The sequence below is a fragment of the Cherax quadricarinatus genome, chromosome 59 (assembly GCF_038502225.1).
Source record: "Cherax quadricarinatus isolate ZL_2023a chromosome 59, ASM3850222v1, whole genome shotgun sequence".
Classification (NCBI taxonomy): domain Eukaryota; kingdom Metazoa; phylum Arthropoda; class Malacostraca; order Decapoda; family Parastacidae; genus Cherax; species Cherax quadricarinatus.
In genome coordinates, this window is record NC_091350.1 from 5,912,002 (window position 1) to 5,928,426 (window position 16,425).

Sequence of the window (16,425 nt, forward strand, 5' to 3'; positions counted from 1 at the left end):
ATGCATATGTAATGTGGAATGCTTCATTATTAAAGAAAACAAAAAAAAGTAAAGTACTAGTAAAAATTCTTGAATGTGAAGTCAATAAATTAAAAAAAATATAGAACTCACAAATAAGAAAATAATATAATTCTTAGCTTACAGAGATATCCACTGACTTTCACTGCTTTCCCAGATACATCTCTTGCCACTCTGGCTGTTGACTGCCATTTAGGATCAATTTCTTTTTTCTGCTCTACTGGCTGAAGATAACCTTTCAAGCTCTCAGATCCAAAGCTTATCAGCTCACCGAGTTTTTCTGCACCCCAGACAACCCCTTTTGACAACACCTCTGCTCCTGAAACAAACAGAATGTTCATTCTAATTTTAAACAGTGATAAAATGTACTTAACACATTATGCCTAGCTAGGACCTCAGTCACTACAGTGTATATTTTTAATTTAAGACAATTACAAAATAAACCTACATAAAAAAAACTATTACATATTCTCTTCAGGACCTTCATCCCTTTAGTATTAATTCTATATTTATAGGAAAGTACTACACTCATGAAGATCAAACCGTGCTTGGGAAATGGGAGGCATCAGGTTTGATAATAAGAGGAATGATTACCCTAATTGCTTGGATCAAATGCCTTAATTAGCACGAAGGCATTACCACCGAAGGTTGTATGCCATCAGGAAAGTATGCGGCACAGATTTAACTAGCATGAAAACACTACCTTTGAAGGTTGTATGCCATCAGGAAATTATGTGGCACAAATTAGTATCTGGTAAGGGACCCTCACAACTCTTACACAAGAGCCTTGTGTGGACAGCAGGGTAAGGTACTTCCCTCAGTGCCAACAATTTACATGCAGTATAAAAATACAAAGAAGGTACATATTGTATTATCAGGAACCTAGACAAGAAAACCATGTTACTAAAACACCTGACAAAGAAATAATTAAGTATGCATAATGAAAGTACAATACTCTCTGGAGTAACATACAGTAACCACTCTTAAGCTAATCAATGGTACAGCAAAATCACATACAGTAATTCAATACAGTATTAAAAATATTTTACCACAGTATTGTGACTACAGACTTACAAACAGTATTAAAAAAATGTTTTTTTATAATGTCCAAGTGTTTGCATGCAGTTAAAAAATGTGTAAACATTTTCTAAATACTACACACAAAGGTATTTAATATCTATTTCTATTATATACTGTATTTCTTCATTAGGCACAAAATCAATTCATGCAAGCTCTCCTCCACACCCAAGCTGGAAAGTGATACATATTATTTATTACTTATTATTTATTACATATAGTCGGACTTGAGTCCTGGAAATGGGAAGTACAATGCCTGCACTTTAAAGGAGGGTTTTGGGATATTGGCAGTTTGGAGGGATATGTTGTGTATCTTTATATGTGTATGCTTCTAGACTGTTGTATTCTGAGCACCTCTGCAAAAACAGTGATAATGTGCGAGTGTGGTGAAAGTGTTGAATGATGATGAAAGTATTTTCTTTTTGGGGATTTTCTTTCTTTTTTGGGTCACCCTGTCTCGGTGGGAGACGGCCGACTTGTTGAAAAAAAAAAAAAAAAAAAAAAGTTTATCAAGTGCACCACTTCTAACAGAATAGATTGGGATGTGTGCCAAGTTTACTTTATTATGGCACCAGTTTACATACATGCAGGGGCATCATCTCCTTAAGAGATAATGCCCCATGATCTACCCAACTACAATCTCCCATTTATTTATGAAATTCACCGCCTGGCACGAGGTCTTTATACAAGCAGGGAATGAGTCATCAACTGAGGGAATGTGGAGGTTTTTCAGTAGTTATTCAAAATAACACTGCCAACATAAGTCAAAGGGAGGCCGACTGTGACTATACTTTTTAAAATGAGGATAAATAAGTATACATGTATGATTAATTGTGTAACAACAGCAGTGTGCCAGACTGAATTAATGGCTATAAGGCCATCTCCTGTCTATGGGCAATGTGTGGAAATTAGGAGAAGGTGTGGAGTTAATAAAAGTATTAGTCAGAGGGCTGAAGAGGGGTTGTTGAGGTGGTTTGGTCATTTAGAGAGAATGGATCAAAGTAGAATGACATGGAGAGAATATAAATCTGTAGGGGAAGGAAGGCAGGGTATGGGTTGTCCTCGTAAAGGTTGGGAGGGAGGGGGTAAAGGAGATTTTGTGGGCGAGGGGCTTGGACTTCCAGCAAGTGTGCATGAGCATATTAGATAGGAGTGAATGGAGACAAATGGTATTTGGGACCTGATGAGCTATTGGAGTGCGAGCAGGGTAATATTTAGTGAAGGGATTCAAGGAAACCGTTTATTCTTATATAGCCGGACTTGAGTCCTGGAAGTGGGAAGTACAATGCTTGCACTTTAAAGGAAGGGTTTGGGATATTGGCAGTTTGGAGGGATATATTGTGTATCTTTATACGTATATGATTCTAAACTGTTGTATTCTGAGCACCTCTGCAAAAACAGTGATTATGTGTGAGTGAGGTGAAAGGGTTGAATTATGATGAAAGTACTTTCTTTTGGGGATTTTCTTTCTTTTTGGGTCACCCTGCCTCAGTGGGAGATGGCCAGCATGTTACAAAACACTGATGTGCATATTTTCAGTGACTACCTGATATATCAAATCATTATTTGGTGGTTCAGCACAGTAACTACCATCAGATGGACTACATGGATAACAGCATTGGTAAGAAAAAGAAGTGAATGAACTAAAAAAAATAAAATAAAGGGAGGGTATCAACAATTACTCAAAGAAAGGATATGGAAGCTAGAGTACAGGTAATGAGGAGGGTGAAGAGTTATAGCGGTGAAGATTAAAGAATGCAGTGCTAGAGTATGTAAAGTAAAAGGACACAAGTGCAACTGTGACATTTTACTGTGGCAACGTTTCGCTCTCCAGGAGCTTTGTTAAGCCATTACAAACAGTACATGGACACAGAGGGTACATATAGGCTTAGAGTGAGGTGTAATACTAGTGGTAGTAGTAGTGATATAAGTTATAGTAGTAGTAGTAATACAATATGGTAGAACAATTAGCTTGCACATGAGTAAAAGGATATGAAAGCTATTACTTGGGTAACATAAAATATAGGTTAGACAAATATTTCTATTGGAGGTTGGAATAGAGAAGGCTTGTTTCAGTGTTCATCTTCTGTAATATGCATGTGTAGCATTAGCAGGAGAGACTATGTGATGGCAGGGTTTACTGTTTTCAGGAGGATTCTTGCTAAGACTTCAGAGATGGTAAAGCTGCCTTTGTTTTGTTTAATTGTATTAGAAACAGTGATTAGTGCTGATTCAAGGCACTTGCATCTTCAGAAATTAGTTTCTTTGATCATTAATCAGGCGTCCCTGAATTTCACGAGATGATTGGTGGAATTTTGTTGTTGTATACAGGCGTTGTTCAAATTATCGTTCCTACAAGCATAAATGTGTTCACTGAAGTGGGTTTCGTGGTTTCTTGCTGTTTCGCCTACATAAATCTTGTTGTAGCCTCCACAGGGTATAGTATAAACCCCTGCATTGACTGGTTCATGGTGCTTGGATTTTGTCCTGGTTAGGTCCTTTATTGAAGTGCTGGAAGTGATGGCGACTCTAGTGTTAGCTTGTGCTAGTACTATAGAAATGTTCAAAGCAACCTGGCTGTTGGGAAGAATTATAACTTTCTTAGGAGTGGTGTTGGTGCATGGAGAATTAATGATATGATCTCTTTTCTTGCAATCTTTAATGAAAAAGGAAGGAAAACGTAGATCAGTGAAGGTTTGATGAATGTGTGTACATTCCTCGTCAAGAAACTTAGGACTACAAATTTGGTACGCTCTTAGGATAAACCTGATGATGATGCTTCTTTTGGTCTTAGTATCTTAACTGGAATAGAAGTGTGCAAGATCATTTTTGTTTGTAGGTTTCCGGTAAACTTGAAATCTTAGGTTGTTATCTACTTTGTGAATGAGGATGTCTAGAAAAGGCAGCTTGTCACTGGACTCTTCTTCTAGTGTAAACTGGATCGCTGGTTCAACTGTGCTGAGCCTTGCCTGAAGATTCCGTACATCAAAACGTTTAGGAGTTATTACGAGGACATTGTCCACGTAACGTAACCAAGTGATGCTTGAGGGGATGATGTGTTCCATGTATAAGTTGGCTAAGACAGCACTGATGGAAGACCCCATTCCCATGCCAAAGGTTTGTTTGTAGAGCCTGTTACTGAAAGAAAAACAGTTGAAATTAACGCAGAGTTCAATCAGGGCAACAAAATCTCCGGGAGGTAGAGGAAGATTTAGGTCCTGATTGACTTTACGTCGTAGAACCTTGATGGTTTGTGTGGTAGGTACTTTAGTGAAGAGGGAAGTCACGTCCAAACTGCTTAGTTTCTTGTTACGGATGGAGAGGTTTCGGATGCGGTTGAGAAGGTTGCCCGAATGCTTAAGATGAGCAGGGCTGATGGTCCCCAGAAGGCAGGAAAGATGTTTGGCAAGAACTCCAGCTAGTTTATATGGTGCACTGCCTATACCTGATGTGATTGGTCTAAGAGGAATATTATGTTTATGGGTCATGGGTAAACCATACATGTATACTGGTTTAGGGTTGCTGGGTAACAAGTACAGAAGTTTCTTCCCTTCTCTAGTGCATTTGAGTATTTGTCTGGTTTTGTATAGAAAATCTTGGGTGAGTGTCTCCCACTGTTGTGTGCTGATGGGTTTGTATGTAGACTGATCATTCAAAAGGGTCATCATTTTGGTGTTGTAGTCACTGGTGTTGAGTATGACGACTCCACCTCCTTTGTAGGCGGTGGCGATGATAACATTTAGGTCGTTGGTGAGGTCTTCAAGGGCAGTGATATATCAGTCATATTGTCAGTAATTCTACCAACATATATACAGTGCTAGAGTGAAATCAGCAGAAATTATTGGTTTAGGAAGGGTGGGTGGGTACTGATAAGGTCAAGAAGATGGTATGGGAGAAAAAGCTAGCACTAGAGATGTCTTTACAATGTAAAAATCATTCATGGATGCTAGACTACAGAGACAGAAAAATAAATAGGTTAACAGACTGGTGAGAGTGCAAAATAAGAGCAAACAAGAGAATGGACAAGTCTTCAGACAATTTTTAAGAGAATAAAAGACAGTTTTGGAGACATTAATAACTAGAGAAAGATTAGGGAGCAAAGCAATTTGGGAGTTAACAACAACGGAGGGGAGATGTTAGATAGGAAGGTAGAGGTACTGCAAAGATGCCAGAAATATTCTGAGAAGTTGCTGAATGTTGATAATGAAAGGAATAAAATCTGATAAGAGTAAGCAAGAGCCAGAGGTGTGTGTGGGGAAAGTGCACAAAGCAACAGGCAAAATGAAAGAGGATAAAACAATTGGATCAAATGAGATTAATACCAAGATGATAAAAGTAGGTAAAGATACGGTTTTAGAAAGACTGGTGAATTTGTGAAGGACTTGCAGATAGCATGCACAGTTCCTTTGTATAAGGGAAAAGGGGACAAAGAAAAAAAAAAGTGTAAGGCAACAAGTCTTTTGGGTATACAAGGTTAAGTGAACCACAGGATTATTAGCAAAAGAGTAAAGGATAAGACAGAAAATAGGATTGCAGAGGAACAGTGCGAATTTAGGAAGGGAAGGGGATGTGTAGACCCGCCCGGTGTTTACACTGAAGCATATTTATGAACTTTACCTAGATGAGGGTGAGAAGCTTTTTGTTGCATTCATAGATTTCAAAAAGGGATACGACAGGGTAGATAAGGGAGGCAATGTGGTAAACGATGCAAATGAATGGAATAGGTATACAGTTGCTAAAAGCAGTAAAATGCTTTTATGGAGAAAGTGAGGAGAAAAGTAGATTATTTTCCAGTAAAATAGGACTTAGAAATGTATGGGTGAAGTCACCATAATTATTCAATACTTATTATAGCTGGGGTTGAAAAAGTAGTGAATGTTAGGGTGTTGAAAGGTGAGAATGAAAAATGATGAGTCTGATATTTAGTGGGAAGTTCAAAAGCTGAAAGTAACAAAAAGTTTAAGTAATAAAATATTAGGTATCAGATTGGTGGGAGTATGGAGGAAGTGAACGTACAGTATTTAGATGTTTAGGAATAGAAGTTTAGGCTGATGGGTATATGAAAGATAAGAATACTTAAATATATTAGGTGGACTGTTAAGGCATCTGTGGAGAGAAAAATTTATTTATGGATGCCTGGCTCATGGCCAGGCTCCGGGAGTATAAAGACTCTCGGAACTCATCAACAAAGGTATATCAAAAACAGAATTTATGAGTATAGTAGTAAATTATTTTTATAAAAATGCAGGAGACAGGCTTTAACCCTTTGACTGTTTCGGCCGTATATATACGTCTTACCGTGTTTGACGTATATTATTTATTTTATTATCACACTGGCCGATTCCCACCAAGGCAGGGTGGCCCGAAAAAGAAAAACTTTCACCATCATTCACTCCATCACTGTCTTGCCAGAAGGGTGCTTTACACTACAGTTTTTAAACTGCAACATTAACACCCCTCCTTCAGAGTGCAGGCACTGTACTTCCCATCTCCAGGACTCAAGTCCGGCCTGCCGGTTTCCCTGAACCCCTTCATAAATGTTACTTTGCTCACACTCCAACAGCACGTCAAGTATTAAAAACCATTCGTCTCCATTCACTCCTATCAAACACGCTCACGCACGCCTGCTGGAAGTCCAAGCCCCTCGCACACAAAACCTCCTTTACCCCCTCCCTCCAACCTTTCCTAGGCCGACTCCTACCCCGCCTTCCTTCCACTACAGACTGATACACTCTTGAAGTCATTCTGTTTCGCTCCATTCTCTCTACATGTCCGAACCACCTCAACAACCCTTCCTCAGCCCTCTGGACAACAGTTTTGGTAATCCCGCACCTCCTCCTAACTTCCAAACTACAAATTCTCTGTATTATATTCACATCACACATTGCCCTCAGACATGACATCTCCACTGCCTCCAGCCTTCTCCTCGCTGCAACATTCATCACCCATGCTTCACACCCATATAAGAGCGTTGGTAAAACTATACTCTCATACATTCCCCTCTTTGCATCCAAGGACAAAGTTCTTTGTCTCCACAGACTCCTAAGTGCACCACTCACCCTTTTCCCCTCATCAATTCTATGATTCACCTCATCCTTCATAGACCCATCCGCTGACACGTCCACTCCCAAATATCTGGATACATTCAGCTCCTCCATACTCTCTCCCTCCAATCTGATATCCAATCTTTCATCACCTAATATTTTTGTTATCCTCATAACCTTACTCTTTCCTGTATTCACTTTTAATTTTCTTCTTTAGCACACCCTACCAAATTCATCCACCAATTTCTGCAACTTCTCTTCAGAATCTCCCAAGAGCACAGTGTCATCAGCAAAGAGCAACTGTGACAACTCCCACTTTATGTGTGATTCTTTATCTTTTAACTCCACGCCTCTTGTCAAGACCCTCGCATTTACTTCTCTTACAACCCCATCTATAAATATATTAAACAACCACGGTGACATCACACATCCTTGTCTAAGGCCTACTTTTACTAGGAAATAATTTCCCTCTTTCCTATGTAAAAACTCGTAAAAACTCTTCACTGCTTTCAGTAACCTACCTCCTACACCATACACCTGCAACATCTGCCACATTGCCCCCCTATCCACCCTGTCATATGCCTTTTCCAAATCCATAAATGCCACAAAGACCTCTTTAGCCTTATCTAAATACTGTTCACTTATATGTTTCACTGTAAACACCTGGTCCACACACCCCCTACCTTTCCTAAAGCCTCCTTGTTCATCTGCTATCCTATTCTCCGTCTTACTTTTAATTCTTTCAATAATAACTCTACCATACACTTTACCAGGTATACTCAACAGACTTATCCCCCTATAATTTTTGCACTCTCTTTTGTCCCCTTTGCCTTTATACAAAGGAACTATGCATGCTCTCTGCCAATCCCTAGGTACCTTACCCTCTTCCATACATTTATTAAATAATTGCACCAACCACTCCAAAACAATATCCCCACCTGCTTTTAACATTTCTATCTTTATCCCATCAATCCCGGCTGCCTTACCCCCTTTCATTTTACCTACTGCCTCACGAACTTCCCCCACACTCAGAACTGGCTCTTCCTCACTCCTACAAGATGTTATTCCTCCTTGCCCTATACACGAAATCACAGCTTCCCTATCTTCATCAACATTTAACAATTCCTCAAAATATTCTCTCCATCTTCCCAATACCTCTAACTCTCCATTTAATAACTCTCCTCTCCTATTTTTAACTGACAAATCCATTTGTTCTCTAGGCTTCCTTAACTTGTTAATCTCACTCCAAAACTTTTTCTTATTTTCAACAAAATTTGTTGATAACATCTCACCCACTCTCTCATTTGCTCTCTTTTTACATTGCTTCACCACTCTCTTAACCTCTCTCTTTTTCTCCATATACTCTTCCCTCCTTGCATCACTTTTACTTTGTAAAAACTTCTCATATGCTAACTTTTTCTCCCTTACTACTCTCTTTACATCATCATTCCACCAATCGCTCCTCTTCCCTCCCGCACCCACTTTCCTGTAACCACAAACTTCTGCTGAACACTCTAACACTACATTTTTAAACCTACCCCATACCTCTTCGACCCCATTGCCTATGCTCTCATTAGCCCATCTATCCTCCAATAGCTGTTTATATCTTTCCCTAACTGCCTCCTCTTTTAGTTTATAAACCTTCACCTCTCTCTTCCCTGATGCTTCTATTCTCCTTGTATCCCATCTACCTTTTACTCTCAGTATATATACTCATAAATTCTAGCGGCTTCAAATCAAGCAGGAGAAAGCTGGTAGGCCCACATGTGAGAGAATGGGTCTGTGTGGTCAGTGTGCACCATATAAAAATATCCTGGAGTACGCAGTGCATAATGAGAAAAAAAACTCCGACCGTTTTTTTTAATTAAAATGCCGACTTTGTGGTCTATTTTCATATATTATTTATGGTTGTATTCTCGTTTTTTTTTATCTCATTTGATAGAATGGAAAACATATTATAGAAATAGAGGTGATTTTGATTGATTTTACTATAAAAAAGAACCTGGAAATGGAGCTCAAAGTAGGGGAAATGTTCGATTTTTGCCGATGTTCAAAAGTAAACAAATTATGTCATTGTCCAATAAATGTCCAACTAGCCATTCTATTTTTTTTATTTTTTATTATTATCATACCGGCCGATTCCCACCAAGGCAGGGTGGCCCGAAAAAGAAAAACTTTCACCATCATTCACTCCATCACTGTCTTGCCAGAAGGGTGCTTTACACTACAGTTTTTAAACTGCAACATTAACACCCCTCCTTCAGAGTGCAGGCACTGTACTTCCCATCTCCAGGACTCAAGTCCGGCCTGCCGGTTTCCCTGAATCCCTTCATAAATGTTACTTTGCTCACACTCCAACAGCACGTCAAGTATTAAAAACCATTTGTCTCCATTCACTCCTATCAAACACGCTCACGCATGCCTGCTGGAAGTCCAAGCCCCTCGCACACAAAACCTCCTTTACCCCCTCCCTCCAACCCTTCCTAGGCCGACCCCTACCCCGCCTTCCTTCCACTACAGACTGATACACTCTTGAAGTCATTCTGTTTCGCTCCATTCTCTCTACATGTCCGAACCACCTCAACAACCCTTCCTCAGCCCTCTGGACAACAGTTTTGGTAATCCCGCACCTCCTCCTAACTTCCAAACTACGAATTCTCTGCATTATATTCACACCACACATTGCCCTCAGACATGACATCTCCACTGCCTCCAGCCTTCTCCTCGCTGCAACATTCATCACCCACGCTTCACACCCATATAAGAGCGTTGGTAAAACTATACTCTCATACATTCCCCTCTTTGCCTCCAAGGACAAAGTTCTTTGTCTCCACAGACTCCTAAGTGCACCACTCACTCTTTTTCCCTCATCAATTCTATGATTCACCTCATCTTTCATAGACCCATCCGCTGACACGTCCACTCCCAAATATCTGAATACGTTCACCTCCTCCATACTCTCTCCCTCCAATCTGATATTCAATCTTTCATCACCTAATCTTTTTGTTATCCTCATAACCTTACTCTTTCCTGTATTCACCTTTAATTTTCTTCTTTTGCACACCCTACCAAATTCATCCACCAATCTCTGCAACTTCTCTTCAGAATCTCCCAAGAGCACAGTGTCATCGGCAAAGAGCAGCTGTGACAACTCCCACTTTGTGTGTGATTCTTTATCTTTTAACTCCACGCCTCTTGCCAAGACCCTCGCATTTACTTCTCTTACAACCCCATCTATAAATATATTAAACAACCACGGTGACATCACACATCCTTGTCTAAGGCCTACTTTTACTGGGAAAAAATTTCCCTCTTTCCTACATACTCTAACTTGAGCCTCACTATCCTCGTAAAAACTCTTCACTGCTTTCAGTAACCTACCTCCTACACCATACACTTGCAACATCTGCCACATTGCCCCCCTATCCACCCTGTCATACGCCTTTTCCAAATCCATAAATGCCACAAAGACCTCTTTAGCCTTATCTAAATACTGTTCACTTATATGTTTCACTGTAAACACCTGGTCCACACACCCCCTACCTTTCCTAAAGCCTCCTTGTTCATCTGCTATCCTATTCTCCGTCTTACTCTTAATTCTTTCAATTATAACTCTACCATACACTTTACCAGGTACACTCAACAGACTTATCCCCCTATAATTTTTGCACTCTCTTTTATCCCCTTTGCCTTTATACAAAGGAACTATGCATGCTCTCTGCCAATCCCTAGGTACCTTACCCTCTTCCATACATTTATTAAATAATTGCACCAACCACTCCAAAACTATATCCCCACCTGCTTTTAACATTTCTACCTTTATCCCATCAATCCCGGCTGCCTTACCCCCTTTCATTTTACCTACTGCCTCACGAACTTCCCCCACACTCACAACTGGCTCTTCCTCACTCCTACAAGATGTTATTCCTCCTTGCCCTATACACGAAATCACAGCTTCCCTATCTTCATCAACATTTAACAATTCCTCAAAATATTCCTTCCATCTTCCCAATACCTCTACCTCTCCATTTAATAACTCTCCTCTCCTATTTTTAACTGACAAATCCATTTGTTCTCTAGGCTTTCTTAACTTGTTAATCTCACTCCAAAACTTTTTCTTATTTTCAACAAAATTTGTTGATAACATCTCACCCACTCTCTCATTTGCTCTCTTTTTACATTGCTTCACCACTCTCTTAACTTCTCTCTTTTTCTCCATATACTCTTCCCTCCTTGCATCACTTCTACTTTGTAAAAACTTCTCATATGCTAACTTTTTCTCCCTTACTACTCTCTTTACATCATCATTCCACCAATCGCTCCTCTTCCCTCCTGCACCCACTTTCCTGTAACCACAAACTTCTGCTGAACACTCTAACACTACATTTTTAAACCTACCCCATACCTCTTCGACCCCATTGCCTATGCTCTCATTAGCCCATCTATCCTCCAATAGCTGTTTATATCTTACCCTAACTGCCTCCTCTTTTAGTTTATAAACCTTCACCTCTCTCTTCCCTGATGCTTCTATTCTCCTTGTATCCCATCTACCTTTTACTCTCAGTGTAGCTACAACTAGAAAGTGATCTGATATATCTGTGGCCCCTCTATAAACATGTACATCCTGAAGTCTACTCAACAGTCTTTTATCTACCAATACATAATCCAACAAACTACTGTCATTTCGCCCTACATCATATCGTGTATACTTATTTATCCTCTTTTTCTTAAAATATGTATTACCTATAACTAAACCCCTTTCTATACAAAGTTCAATCAAAGGGCTCCCATTATCATTTACACCTGGCACCCCAAACTTACCTACCACACCCTCTCTAAAAGTTTCTCCTACTTTAGCATTCAAGTCCCCTACCACAATTACTCTCTCACTTGGTTCAAAGGCTCCTATACATTCACTTAACATCTCCCAAAATCTCTCTCTCTCCTCTGCATTCCTCTCTTCTCCAGGTGCATACACGCTTATTATGACCCACTTCTCGCATCCAACCTTTACTTTAATCCACATAATTCTTGAATTTACACATTCATATTCTCTTTTCTCCTTCCATAACTGATCATTTAACATTACTGCTACCCCTTCCTTTGCTCTAACTCTCTCAGATACTCCAGATTTAATCCCATTTATTTCCCCCCACTGAAACTCTCCTACCCCCTTCAGCTTTGTTTCGCTTAGGGCCAGGACATCCAACTTCTTTTCATTCATAACATCAGCAATCATCTGTTTCTTGTCATCCGCACTACATCCACGCACATTTAAGCAACCCAGTTTTATAAAGTTTTTCTTCTTCTCTTTTTTAGTAATTGTATACAGGAGAAGGGGTTACTAGCCCATTGCTCCCGGCATTTTAGTCGCCTCATACGACACGCATGGCTTACGGAGGAAAGATTCTTTTCCACTTCCCCATGGACAATAGAAGAAATAAAAAAGAACAAGAGCTATTTAGAAAAAGGAGAAAAACCTAGATGTATGTATATATATATATGCATGTGCGTGTCTGTGAAGTGTGACCAAAGTGTAAGTAGGAGTAGCAAGATATCCCTGTTATCTTAGCGTGTTTATGAGACAGAAAAAGAAACCAGCAATCCTACCATCATGCAAAACAGTTACAGGTTTTTGTTTCACAGTCATCTGGCAGGACGGTAGTACTTCCCTGGGTGGTTGCTGTCTACCAACCTACTACCCATTCTAATTATTATTAATTATAAATCAAAAAGAAGCGCTAAGCCACAAGGGCTATACTAGCCATTCTAATATGCAGTCATGAATGGGTTGATGTTATTTATACAATTATTACAGTATTGCAGTAGTCTGCGTAACAGTAAATCTTCTACTTTTTGTTTGAATAAAAATTCAAAATAGAAAGCAAGAGTAATATCAGAGGGGCCTGGAGACGTGACTGATGAACAAAGAAAATGTTATTTTAGAGCCAGGAATGTCTGCATTGTTCATTCTGAACCTTATTTTGAAATTGTCATTTTTTAATTTTCATGAAACTGGCCAAATTGCAAATTTCTGACCACATTATTGGGTAGTTGAAATTGGTAAATGGGCAGTTTCTTGTACTCAATCGATAGAAAAAATGGAGTTCTAAAGAAATAGCTATAAGTATGGTCAACTGGAACAATGGAATTAGCTGAAAACAGGGCTCAAAGTTTGCGAAATCACCGATTTGTAAATATTGCTGAGGTCACTAACTTCGCGAGAGCGTAATTCCGTCAGTTTTCCATCAAATTTTTTTTTTTTTTTTTTTTTTTGGTGTCCTTACAATCGAGAAAAGATTCTCCATCATTTCATAAGAAAATTTTTTTTTTTTTTTTTTTTTTTAAATTTTGCGACACCAGGAGACACCTCAGGATTGGGGGTTGCGACAGTCAAGGGGTTAAACATTATAGTGTGAGTAATAGGTTAGAGGCAGTGAAGATGTCATATTTGAGAGCAATGTGTGGTGTGACTGCTCAGAGATTTAGGAGCATAAAAATGATAAGAGGGTGTGGGTGTGGAGAAATTTTCTCCAGGAGGGGGTTATCAGCCCCCTTCAGCCCCTTTCAGCCCTGAAGGGCCCAGCCCTCTCAGAAGGGGCAAGCATCTTGTTTACTGCTACAGCGAGTACTTGATAGCAGATGCAGTATGAGTATGGGACGTGGTCGCTTCGACCGACGCTCCTTGCAGTGTTGCAAAGTGTAGTTTAATAAAAGACAGTTCATCTCTTACCTTAGCAGGACAATTAAGGAAAATCCTGCTCCCATTTTATTACCATAGTAAAGATAGTGGACATTGTTGACTATGCTTAAGACAGCAAGAATCAAACATTCTTCTTTGCCTCATGGAGGAAGTGGCAAGGAAGCAAAGGTACTATGTCAGCTTTTCCTTTGTGCTGGGGGCAGTGACGGCGTGGGGCATTGTGGCGTCTTCAAATTACTTTTGACTCTACTGAGAGTGACACTGACGCCAGGATAACCAACAAAGAACGATCTGTGCGTTAGTGTGAACAAAGTGTCTCACAAAACACGATAAACACTTACAGAGAAGTGTGATCAACTTCTTAGTGATATTGTATGAACAATTATTGATGAACAGTGTAACAACGAGTGTTGCGATCCAACAGAGTGTAGTGCGACATTCTTCAAAGAACACTATTCTTCAATCAACTCAATGGATATCCGGGCATAATTATGGGCGAGATACATATACCCAGGTAAGTGTTCTAACTCGTGATGTACTACTATTGACTGCGCAGTTGAGTATAAAGTCGTGAGTTAGTCACTTATCATAAACCCCGGTGATATGCGGACCATTGAGTCCACACAAGTAAGTTTGTCAGCCATCAGTGAATGAAATATGCTGACATAACACCCCCTAGGGGTAATTTATAATCTTACAAATTATAACTCATTTACAGCCCGTTGAGAGATGACTTCAACAGCTTCTCAAGACCTCGTCTGCAGGGGCGGCTGTGCAGGCGATGAGCTGTCTTTCTAAGTTAAGTTTCCCTATATTTAAACTTAGCTGGTAATACCATTTCTCAACAGTGGGGTTATAAAATGTATAATTCAAAGGGAGGAGTGGTTTGGCAATTTAGAAAGGATGGAGCAGAATAGGATGGCAAAAAGGGTATAAATCTAGGATGGGGGAGCTCCCAAGAAAGGTTGGAGGCTGGTGGTGAAGTAAGTTCTTGAACAGCCAGTAGGTGTGAATGAATTTGTTAGGGTGGACTGAGTGGAGGCAAGTGGTTGTTAGGATTTGACGTGCAGTTGGAGTGTGATCAAGGTATCATTTGTGAAGACATTCAGGAAAACCAATTAGCAGGACTTAATTCCTGGAGGTAGGAAGAAAAACACCTGCACTCCAAGAGGTAGGGATATTGCTGTTTGGAGGATCGTCTGAATCGTGATGTTATCACATCTCTGAAAGAACTAGTAAACGGAATATTTTCCCTTAGTTGGGTCACACACCTTTGTAAGAAAGAGGCAACATCTTTAAAACTCTTAACCTGTGTTATGTCTCTGCAGTGAATCAGTGCCACTAACTTTAACTTGTTACACTTTTATGTTTGGTCTTCGTGATTTTCTATAGCACACATTTGTTACTGGGTGTGAGGGAGGTAACATTTAGCTGGTAGTAAGTCAATGGTTGAGGTTTAGTAAGGGTACAAATAATAGGGGCACAAAATATTACCTTATGATATAGATTTTAGCGAATTATGAGAACACCGATGCAAATACATGTATATAAAAATACAGTGTTACCTTGGGATACGTATTTATTTCGTTCCAGAAGGCTGTTCAAGTGCCAATACCAAACGAATTTGTTCCCATAAGGAATAATGTAAATTAGATTAATCCGTTTCAAACCCCCAAAAATACACTTACAAAAGCACGTACATAAATTTTTTTTTTTTTCAACAAACTGGCCGTATCCCACCAAGGCAGGGTGGCCCAAAAAGAAAAACGAAAGTTTCTCTTTTTAAATTTAGTAATTTATACGGGAGAAGGGGTTACTAGCCCCTTGCTCCCGGCATTTTAGTCGCCTCTTACAACACGCATGGCTTACGGAAGAAGAATTCTGTTCCACTTCCCCATGGAGATAAGAGGAAATAAACAAGAACAAGAACTAGAAAGAAAATAGAAGAAAACCCAGAGGGGTGTGTGTGTGTGTATATATATGCTTGTACATGTATGTGTAGTGTGACCTAAGTGTAAGTAGAAGTAGCAAGACGTACCTGAAATCTTGCATGTTTATGAGACAGAAAAAAGGACACCAGCAATCCTACCATCATGTAAAACAATTACAGGCTTTCGTTTTACACTCACTTGGCAGGACGGTAGCACCTCCCTGGGCGGTTGCTGTCTACCAACCTACTACCTAGGACGTACATGAATACACTTACATAACTGTTCGAGTTTTGAGCTGTTCATATCCCAAGGTACCACTGTACATATAAAGGACCTACAACCACAGAGCACAAAAATGCATTTAAAATATACTAAAGAATTACTAATGGCAGCTGAAATGAGCAGCTGCATGCCCCATTCATGAATGTATTGAGGGTACATTTCCACACCTGTGACAGATTTCTCCACAGGTTATATGTTGCTTTTTCAGCAAAATCATACAACCTTGTCCTGTTAAATCTACCAAATGCTGCTTCATTATGAAGTGTAACTGCAAGAATCTTCCTTCCAGTCAGAGTACTGTAACTTTGTTGATTAATGCTGCAATAGTGGAAGACTGATCAATAGTCATATTCTTATACAACCTTTCAAT

At 39.6% G+C, this 16,425-nt stretch overlaps 1 protein-coding gene across 3 annotated transcripts in view; it reads right to left on the reverse strand.

The window, feature by feature from the left end:
* spartin overlaps positions 1–16,425 on the reverse strand; it is a 76,056-nt gene that overhangs the window by 24,574 nt on the left and 35,057 nt on the right. For all 3 annotated transcript variants that reach the window (XM_053791111.2, XM_053791110.2, XM_053791112.2), the window contains exon 9: positions 143–337. In XM_053791111.2, the coding sequence (XP_053647086.1) occupies positions 143–337 (195 nt within the window). The remainder of the gene's footprint in view (positions 1–142; positions 338–16,425) is intronic.